Here is a 10,323-nt window from a genome sequence, read left to right as displayed (position 1 = left end):
TGCCCTGGAGGTAGGGGAGACAGAATAAATCCCACGCATTCCTCTCGTGTCGTAGAAGGCGACTAAAGGGGAAGGGAGCGGTGGGCTGGAAACCCTCCCCTCCATGTATTTTAACTTTCGAAAAGGGGAAACAGAAGGAGTCACGCGAGGAGTGCTCATCCTCTTCGAAGGCTTCGATTGGGGTGTCTAAATGTGTGTGGATTTAACCAAGATGAGAAAAAATAGAGATGGGTAGTATGTTTGAGGAAAGGAACCTGGATGTTTTGGCTCTGAGTGAAACGAAGCTCAGTGGTATGGTGAAGGGGAAGAGTGGTTTGGGAATGTCTTGGGAGTGAAGTCAGAGGTTAGTGAGAGGACAAGAGCAAGGGAAGGAGTAGCACTACTCCTGAAACAGGAGTGGTGGGAGTATGTGATACAGTGTAAGAAAGTAAACTCTAGATTGATATGGGTAACACTGAGAGTTGATGGAGAGAGATGGGTGATTATTGGTGCATATGCAACTCGGCATGAGAAGAAAGGTCATGAGAGGCAAGTGTTTTGGGAGCAGCTGAGTGAGTGAGTTAGTACTTTTGATGCACGAGACCGGGTTATAGTGATGGGTGATTTGAATGCAAAAGTGAGCAACGTGGTAGTTGAGGGAATAATTGGTGGACATGGGGCGTTGAGTGTTGTAAATGGAAATGGTGAAAAGCTTGTAGATTTATGTGCTGAAAAAGGACTGGTGATTGGGAATACCTGGTTTAAAAAGCGAGATATACATAAGTGTACGTATGTAAGTAGGAGAGATGGCCAGAGAGCGTTATTGGATTACGTGTTAATTGATAGGCGCGCGAGAGACTTTTTGATGTTAATATGCTGAGAGATGCAACTGGAGGGATGTCTGATCATTATCTTGTGGAGGCAAAGATGAAGATTTGTAGGGGTTTTCAGAAAAGAAGAGAGAATGTTGGGGTGAAGAGAGTGGTGAGAGTAAGTGAGCTTGGGAAGGAGACTTGTGTGAGGAAGTACCAGGAAAGACGGAGGACAGAATGGAAAAAGGTGAGAACAAAGGAGGTAAGGGGGGTGGGGGAGGAATGGGATGTATTTAGGGAAGCAGTGATTGCTTGCGCAAGAGATGCTTGTGGCATGAGAAGCGTGGGAGGGGGGTTGATTAGAAAGGGTAGCGAGTTGTGGGATGAAGAAGTAGTATTATTAGTGAAAGAGAAGAGAGAGGCATTTGGACGATTTTTGCAGGGAAAAAATGCAAGTGAGTGGGAGATGTATAAAAGAAAGAGACAGGAGGTCAAGAGAAAGGTGCAAGAGTTGAAAAAGAAGGCAAATGAGAGTTGGGATGAGAGAGTATCATTAAATTTTAGCGAGAATAAAAAGATCTTTTGGAAGTAGGTAAATAAAGTGCGTAAGACAAGTGAGCAAATGGGAACTTCAGTGAAGGGGGCTAATGGGGAGGTGATAACAAGTAGTGGTGATGTGAGAAGGAGATGGAGTGAGTATTTTGAAGGTTTGTTGAATGTGTTTGATGATAGAGCGGCAGATATAGGGTGTTTTGGTCGAGGTGGTGTGCAAAGTGAGAGGGTTAGGGAAAATGATTTTGTAAACAGAGAAGAGGTAGTAAAAGCTTTGCGGAAGATGAAAGCCGGCAAGGCAGCAGATTTGGATGGTATTGCAGTGGAATTTATTAAAAAAGGGAGTGACTGTATTGTTGACTGGTTGGTAAGGTTATTTAATGTATGGTTATTTAATGTATTCATGGTGAGGTGCCTGAGGATTGGCGGAATGCTTGCATAGTGCCACTGTACAAAGGCAAAGGGGATAAGAGTGAGTGCTCAAATTACAGAATTTGTTGACTATTCCTGGGAAATTATATGGAAGGGTATTGATTGAAAGGGTGAAGGCATATACAGAGCATCAGATTGGGGAAGAGCAGTGTGGTTTCAGAAGTGGTAGAGGATGTGTGGATCAGGTGTTTGCTTTGAAGAATGTATGTGAGAAATACTTAGAAAAGCAAATGGATTTGTATGTAGCATTTATGGATCTGGAGAAGGCATATGATAGAGTTGATAGAGATGCTCTGTGGAAGGTATTAAGGGTATATGGTGTGGGAGGCAAGTTGTTAGAAGCAGTGAAAAGTTTTTATCGAGGATGTAAGGCATGTGTACGTGTAGGAAGAGAGGACAGTGATTGGTTCTCAGTGAATGTAGGTTTGCGGCAGGTGTGTGTGATGTCTCCATGGTTGTTTAATTTGTTTATGGATGGGGTTGTTTGGGAGGTGAATGCAAGAGTTTTGGAAAGAGGGGCAAGTATGAAGTCTGTTGTAGATGAGAGAGCTTGGGAAGTGAGTCAGTTGTTGTTCGCTGATGATACAGCGCTGGTGGCTGATTCTTGTGAGAAACTGCAGAAGCTGGTGACTGAGTTTGGTAAAGTGCGTGAAAGAAGAAAGTTAAGAGTAAATGTGAATAAGAGCAAGGTTATTAGGTACAGTAGGGTTGAGGGTCAAGTCAATTGGGAGGTAAGTTTGAATGGAGAAAAACTGGAGGAAGTAAAGTGTTTTAGATATCTGGGAGTGGATCTGGCAGCGGATGGAACCATGGAAGCGGAAGTGAATCATAGGGTGGGGGAGTCGGCGAAAATTTTGGGAGCCTTGAAGAATGTGTGGAAGTCGAGAACATTATCTCGGAAAGCAAAAATGGTTATGTTTGAAGGAATAGTGGTTCCAACAATGTTGTATGGTTGCGATACGTGCGCTATGGATAGAGTTGTGCGCAGGAGGGTGGATGTGTTGGAAATGAGATGTTTGAGGACAATATGTGGTGTGAGGTGGTTTGATCGAGTAAGTAATAATCGAGTAAGAGAGATGTGTGGAAATAAAAAGAGTATGGTTGAGAGAGCAGAAGAGGGTGTTTTGAAATGGTTTGGTCACATGGAAAGATTGACCAAGAGGATGTATGTATCGGAGGTGGAGGGAACGAGGAGAAGTGGGAGACCAAATTGGAGGTGGAAAGATGGAGTGAAAAAGATATTGAGTGATCGGGGCCTGAACATGCAGGAGGGTGAAAGGCGTGCAAGGAATAGAGTGAATTGGAACGATGTGGTATACCTGGGTCGACGTGCTGTCAATGGATTGAACCAGGGCATGTGAAGCGTCTGGGGTAAACCATGGAAAGTTCTGTGGGGCCTGGATGTGGAAAGGGAGCTGTGGTTTCGGTGCATTATAACATGACAGCTAGAGACTGGGTGTAAACGAATGGGGCCTTTGTTGTCGTTTCCTAGCGCTACCTCGCACACATGAGGGGGGAGGGGGTTGTTAATTCATGTGTGGCGAGCTGGCGATGGGAATGAATAAAGGCAGACAGTATGAATTATGTACATGTGTATATATGTATATGTCTGTGTGTGTATATATATGTGTACATTGAGATGTATAGGTATGTATATTTGCGTGTGTGGACGTGTATGTATATACATGTGTATGTGGGTGGGTTGGGCCATTTCTTTCGTCTGTTTCCTTGCGCTACCTCGCTGACGCGGGAGACAGCGACAAAGCAAAATAATAGAAAAAATATATATATATATATATATATATATATATATATATATATATATATATATATATATATTATATATATATATATATATATACCAGGTTTGGATGGTATTGCAGTGGAATTTATTATAAAAGGGGGTGACTGTATTGTTGACTGGTTGGTAAGGTTATTTAATGTATGTATGACTCATGGTGAGGTGCCTGAGGATTGGCGGAATGCGTGCATAGTGCCATTGTACAAAGGCAAAGGGGATAAGAGTGAGTGCTCAAATTACAGAGGTATAAGTTTGTTGAGTATTCTTGGTAAATTATATGGGAGGGTATTGATTGAGAGGGTGAAGGCATGTACAGAGCATCAGATTGGGGAAGAGCAGTGTGGTTTCAGAAGTGGTAGAGGATGTGTGGATCAGGTGTTTGCTTTGAATAATGTATGTGAGAAATACTTAGAAAAGCAAATGGATTTGTATGTAGCATTTATGGATCTGGAGAAGGCATATGATAGAGTTGATAGAGATGCTCTGTGGAAGGTATTAAGAATATATGGTGTGGGAGGAAAGTTGTTAGAAGCAGTGAAAAGTTTTTATCGAGGATGTAAGGCATGTGTACGTGTAGGAAGAGAGGAAAGTGATTGGTTCTCAGTGATTGTAGGCTTCCGGCAGGGGTGTGTGATGTCTCCATGGTTGTTTAATTTGTTTATGGATGGGGTTGTTAGGGAGGTAAATGCAAGAGTTTTGGAAAGAGGGGCAAGTATGAAGTCTGTTGGGGATGAGAGAGCTTGGGAAGTGAGTCAGTTGTTGTTCGCTGATGATACAGCGCTGGTGGCTGATTCATGTGAGAAACTGCAGAAGCTGGTGACTGAGTTTGGTAAAGTGTGTGGAAGAAGAAAGTTAAGAGTAAATGTGAATAAGAGCAAGGTTATTAGGTACAGTAGGGTTGAGGGTCAAGTCAATTGGGAGGTGAGTTTGAATGGAGAAAAACTGGAGGAAGTGAAGTGTTTTAGATATCTGGGAGTGGATCTGGCAGCGGATGGAACCATGGAAGCGGAAGTGGATCATAGGGTGGGGAGAGGGGGTGGGCGAAAATTCTGGGGGCCTTGAAGAATGTGTGGAAGTCGAGAACATTATCTCGGAAAGCAAAAATGGCTATGTTTGAAGGAATAGTGGTTCCAACAATGTTGTATGGTTGCGAGGCGTGGGCTATGGATAGAGTTGTGCGCAGGAGGATGGATGTGCTGGAAATGAGATGTTTGAGGACAATGTGTGGTGTGAGGTGGTTTGATCGAGTGAGTAACGTAAGGGTAAGAGAGATGTGTGGAAATAAAAAGAGCGTGGTTGAGAGAGCAGAAGAGGGTGTTTTGAAGTGGTTTGGGCACATGGAGAGGATGAGTGAGGAAAGATTGACCAAGAGGATATATGTGTCGGAGGTGGAGGGAACGAGGAGAAGAGGGAGACCAAATTGGAGGTGGAAAGATGGAGTGAAAAAGATTTTGTGTGATCGGGGCCTGAACATGCAGGAGGGTGAAAGGAGGGCAAGGAATAGAGTGAATTGGAGCGATGTGGTATACCGGGGTTGACGTGCTGTCAGTGGATTGAATCAAGGCATGTGAAGCGTCTGGGGTAAACCATGGAAAGCTGTGTAGGTATGTATATTTGCGTGTGTGGACGTATGTATATACATGTGTATGGGGGGGGGGGGTTGGGCCATTTCTTTTGTCTGTTTCCTTGCGCGACCTCGCAAACGCGGGAGACAGCGACAAAGTATAATAAAAAAATAATAATAAATATATATATATATATATATATATATATATATATATATATATATATATATATATATATATATATATATATATATATATATATATACATATATATATATATATATATATATATATATATATATATATATATATATATATATATATATATATATATATATATATATATATATATATATATATATATATATATATATATATATATACAACGTTGAAAACACAAATTTTTTATTAACGAACTTGAGTTTTTGGGAAAGAAATTACATACATCTAATAATTTTCAGTGATTGATGGGCCAAGTGAATAGATTAGTCGTTGGAACACATCTGCCAGAAAGATAACTGGTACAATCTTGAACAAAAATCAAGATGAAAGAAAAACTCCCACGTCAGATGGAGTTGTGACTCGCCTGTATAATAGCTGGCGGTGGTGGCGCTCTGCCGGAATTGAGTCTCGAGATACTTGGGCTTGAAGTTCCAGTAGCCAGCCACCCCAAGAAGGTAGACGCTGGTGTTGAAAAGGTTACCCACCCAGATTTTGTTGGTGAAGAGCCGCTTCAGCGCCTTCCCCAGGCCTGTGAGTGATGTCGTGAGATCAGGCCACGAAAGAAGAAGCCAGAACTCGTCTGTCCTCTTAGGCTTAACAGAACCATTATGATAACAATAAAAGAGATGACAATGCAAAGGTATATCAGCTTTCCAATACCTATTGATTATTCCCTGTACGCTACCTCAGGTTCTGTACATCACAGTGATCTGACAAACGAACTCCAGGGAAGACTTCGCAAAGAAGTAATCAGACAGATACTTACTCTTCATGTTTGGTTTTTCTTCCTGCCGCTGGCTCTTGGCCAGAGAAGCAAAGAACTCCACTCTCCTCTTGCCTCCCGCTTTCTCTTCCTTTTCGGCTAGTCTCGCCGCTCTCTTGGCCTCCCTCTTCAGCGTCGTCGGCAGTTTACGCGGGAAAAGGAACAGGAAACTCCCCGAGAAGAGTAAAGCAAATCCAATGAACAGAAATCCTGGAAATGGAACAGAGCGAGTCATGAAGATCAACTCGTTCACCCCGTGAGCACCAGGTCAAGACCCTTGAGCACGCCGGCGCGTCTCTTAGGTATGATGGCGTAACCTTTGGCTTGACTCACACGGGTCAAGTCAAGAGCGATGCTATCATATCCAAGGGCCTCACCCTCATGCTGAAGGTTGACGGTCAAGGGCCTCATAGCTGACTCTGGACATTCTAAGCTTATGAAATTCTCATCTCAAAGTTTTTCATTCATTTCTTTCATATCGAAAAACCAGTGGCAGTGTCCAGTACTTCTGGATACCGGAAAGATGACGTTACCTATCCACCAGGCGCCGAACCATCTGGGATCCCTCCTGCTGATGTTGGGCTGGATGGACGGGTCGATCCACACCGACAGACACTTCCCTCCGACGAAGAAGCCGAGCACCGGACCCAGGATCCTCAGCATGAAAGTGATGGCTGCGCCCAACACACTACATTAGTGGACCGTGAACGTACAGCAGGTCATGGCTGTTGCTTGATCTTTTTCTTATTATAGCTAAGACGGTACGGGCAACTGTGGCCCCAGTCATGGCCACGTCATTCATGCTATATGTAGATTTAGAAAGACAAATAGATACATAGATAGATAACGTAGCCTGATCCAGGTGCCCATCTCGTCGACCAACCCCTAAAGGTGGATGAACAGCTGAGTTTACTGAGGACCAACTACCACAACCAGAATTCGAATCGATGCGCTCGACACTGGCGGCCCGTGAGTACGTTCATGTTCAGGAACGCTAACTGCTCCACCAAGGAGGACCTTGTGATATTACCTATTGTGTTTAAGGTGAAGTACACAACATCCAAGACAGATATCCACCTCACGTGCTTAGGATGATGGCTACAACCTAGACAATAAAGCTTTCCCCTTGCCAGTTTCAGAGTGAGGACTTGAACTAGTAACATGGGATGTGAGATGTTACAAGCATTGGTTGTTATAACCCTGCGAGCCTAGCTTGATGGTTCACGCAACGGGCATGATTTGTTATAGCCCTTATTATTTGCTATAACTCATTAATTGTTATAACCCTCATTATTTGTTATAACCCTCATCATTTATAACCCTCATTATTTGTTATAACCCTCATTATTTGTTATAACCCTCATTATTTGTTATAACCCTCATTATTTGTTATAACCCTCATCATTTATAACCCTCATTATTTGTTATAACCCTCATTATTTGTTATAACCCTCATCATTTATAACCCTCATTATTTGTTATAACCCTCATTATTTGTTATAACCCTCATCATTTATAACCCTCATTATTTGTTATAACCCTCATTATTTGTTATAACCCTCATTATTTGTTATAACCCTCATTATTTGTTATAACCCTCATTATTTGTTATAACCCTCATCATTTATAACCCTCATTATTTGTTATAACCCTCATTATTTGTTATAACCCTCATTATTTGTTATAACCCTCATCATTTATAACCCTCATTATTTGTTATAACCCTCATCATTTACTATAACTCATTATTTATTATAACTCATTATTTGTTATAAACATCATTATTTGTTATAACCCTCATTATTTGTTATAACCCACATTATTGTTATAACCCTCATTATTTGCTATAACTCATTATTTGTTATAATCCTCATTATTTGTTATAACCTTCATTATTTGTTATAACCCTCATTATTTGTTATAACCCTCATTATATAACCCTCATTGTTTTAACCCTCATTATCATAACCCTCATTATTTGTTATAACCCCACTATTTCTTTTAACCCTCATTATTTGTTATAACCCCGTTATTTCTTTTAACCCTCATTATTTGTTATAACCCCGTTATTTCTTTTAACCCTCATTATTTGTTATAATCATTTTTATAACCCTCATTATTTGTTTTAACCCTCATTATTTGTTATAACCATTATTATTTATATTCCTCATCATTCGTTATAATCCTCATTATCTATAACCCTCATTATTCGTTATAACTCATTTGATTTAACCCTCATCAATCGCTGTAACACTCATAATTTGTTATAACCCTCATTATTTGCTATAACCCCATTATTTGTTATAACCCTTATTTCTTGTTATAACACTCATTATTTGTTATAGCCTTAAACATCGTCAACATCACTGCTCATCACCCTCAGTGTCACAGGTAAACATCAACATCACTACTCACCATCCTCAGTGTCACAGGCAAACATCAACATCACTGCTTAACACCGTCAGTGTCACAGGCAAACATCAACATCACTGCTTAACACCGTCAGTGTCACAGGCAAACATCAACATCACTGCTTAACACCGTCAGTGTTAAAGGTAAATTCCTTCAACGTCATCTCAAAATCACGGCAAAATAGCCCCAGTTTCACTGCTAAACACTCATAACATCACTGCTAAACATCTTCTACTCCTCACTGCTCAACACACTCAACGTCACAGGTAAACATCTTCATCGTCACTGCCAAACAGCTTTACCATCACAGACCAACAGTGACGAAGGAAGTGACTCACAGTAGTAGATGGGGTACACCTTCTTGCTGATGTTGTCGTCCAGGTAGGTGATGCCCAGGCTGTAGAAGATGCTCAGTGTGACGCCGAACAAGAACTGGGAGACGAAGAAGAGGATGATGGGGCCCAAGTACGACTCTCCACCTCCAGCGCCTCCGCCATCCTCGCCGCAGATCTCCTCGGGCTGGAAGAAGCACAGCTCCTCCTTCTCTGACGGGAGAGAGAAGGAGTCTTTAAGTCTACCTGACGAAGTCACAGACGGAGGAGCTATGCCTCCCCCACTCCACCATAAGTTCACGTCACTTACGAGGTTGACAGAATAGTAACCGATTATTTTGGACAACTTTTTTTCTTCTATTTGAAGTTATTTTAACAAAGAGCCTTCATATATAATCTGGATATCCTGATTGTGAGGTGATACTGGAAAACCTACACATCGTACACAAATGATCATTACTTCTACAGAAGGAGGAACCAACTTGGCTACCAGAAGATGAAGAAAAGATTTTGAATAATCGCTTACTCTTATCTGTGTTCAAGACCAGGGTCTTAATGCTACTATACGGCAACTGTTGCCCAAACTCGTGTATCGAGGTGATATCGCGTCTGTTCTTACTCGTCTCGGCGGAGAGAGCAGTGAGGTTCTGGAGGAGGGTGTCGCCGGAGGCGGCGGCCCTGGCGACGGCGATGGCGTCCTTGCCGGGGCCGTAGATGAAGTGCGGGAGGGCGGCGGCGAAGCCCGACAGAGCGGCGCACATCACGCCGATCCCCATCCAGCGGGGACGGTTGCCGTAGTTGCCGTAGTAACCCAACACGATGGACAGGATGATCTGCGACAGGTCGTTGCCAGACAGGATCGTCCCTGAACGAGAGAGGACCTGGTTTAGTGCCATATGGGGCCTGTCTGGGTGTCGTCTGACCGTCTGCTGTGGCCTATCCGTCTGTTAGTGTCGTCTGCTGTAGCCTATCCGTCTGTCAGTGTCGTCTGACTGTCTGTCAGTGTCGTCTGCTGTGGCCTGTCCATCTGTCTGTGCTATCTGTCCATCTCTATTGTCTGCCCGTCTGTTAGTCCTATCTGTCCGTCTGTGCTGTCTGCCCGTCTTTTAATAGTGTTGCTCATACCTATGTATATATATATATATATATATATATATATATATATATATATATATATATATATATATATATATATATATATATATATATATATATACATATATATATATATATATATATATATATATATATATATATATATATATATATATATATATATATATATATATATATATATATATATTCTTTCTTTCTTTCTTTTCTTTCATACTATTCGCCATTTCCCGCGTTAGCAAGGTAGCGTTAAGAACAGAGGACTGGGCCTTTGAGGGAATGTCCTCACCTGGCCTCGTTCTCTGTTCCTTCTTTTGGAAAAAAAAAAAAAAAAAAAAAT

The 10,323-nt window shown here is 41.8% G+C and overlaps 1 protein-coding gene across 1 annotated transcript in view; it reads right to left on the bottom strand.

The window, feature by feature from the left end:
- LOC139757331 (solute carrier organic anion transporter family member 74D-like) overlaps positions 1 to 9,935 on the bottom strand; it is a 55,803-nt gene extending 45,868 nt beyond the window's left edge. Inside the window, exons 1-5 of the mRNA XM_071677753.1 lie at positions 9,490 to 9,935; positions 8,877 to 9,083; positions 6,660 to 6,800; positions 6,130 to 6,336; positions 5,706 to 5,892 (exon numbers count right to left, since the gene is read on the bottom strand). Coding sequence (XP_071533854.1) covers positions 5,706 to 5,892; positions 6,130 to 6,336; positions 6,660 to 6,800; positions 8,877 to 9,083; positions 9,490 to 9,766 — 1,019 coding nt within the window. The 5' untranslated portion in view covers positions 9,767 to 9,935. The remainder of the gene's footprint in view (positions 1 to 5,705; positions 5,893 to 6,129; positions 6,337 to 6,659; positions 6,801 to 8,876; positions 9,084 to 9,489) is intronic.
- Between the last annotated feature and the right edge of the window lie 388 nt (positions 9,936 to 10,323).

Source organism: Panulirus ornatus, chromosome 25, assembly GCF_036320965.1.
Source record: "Panulirus ornatus isolate Po-2019 chromosome 25, ASM3632096v1, whole genome shotgun sequence".
In the NCBI taxonomy this organism is placed as follows: Eukaryota; Metazoa; Arthropoda; class Malacostraca; order Decapoda; family Palinuridae; genus Panulirus; species Panulirus ornatus.
The sequence above is the reverse complement of the archived record's forward strand: the minus strand, read 5'-3'. Positions and strand labels throughout refer to the sequence as shown.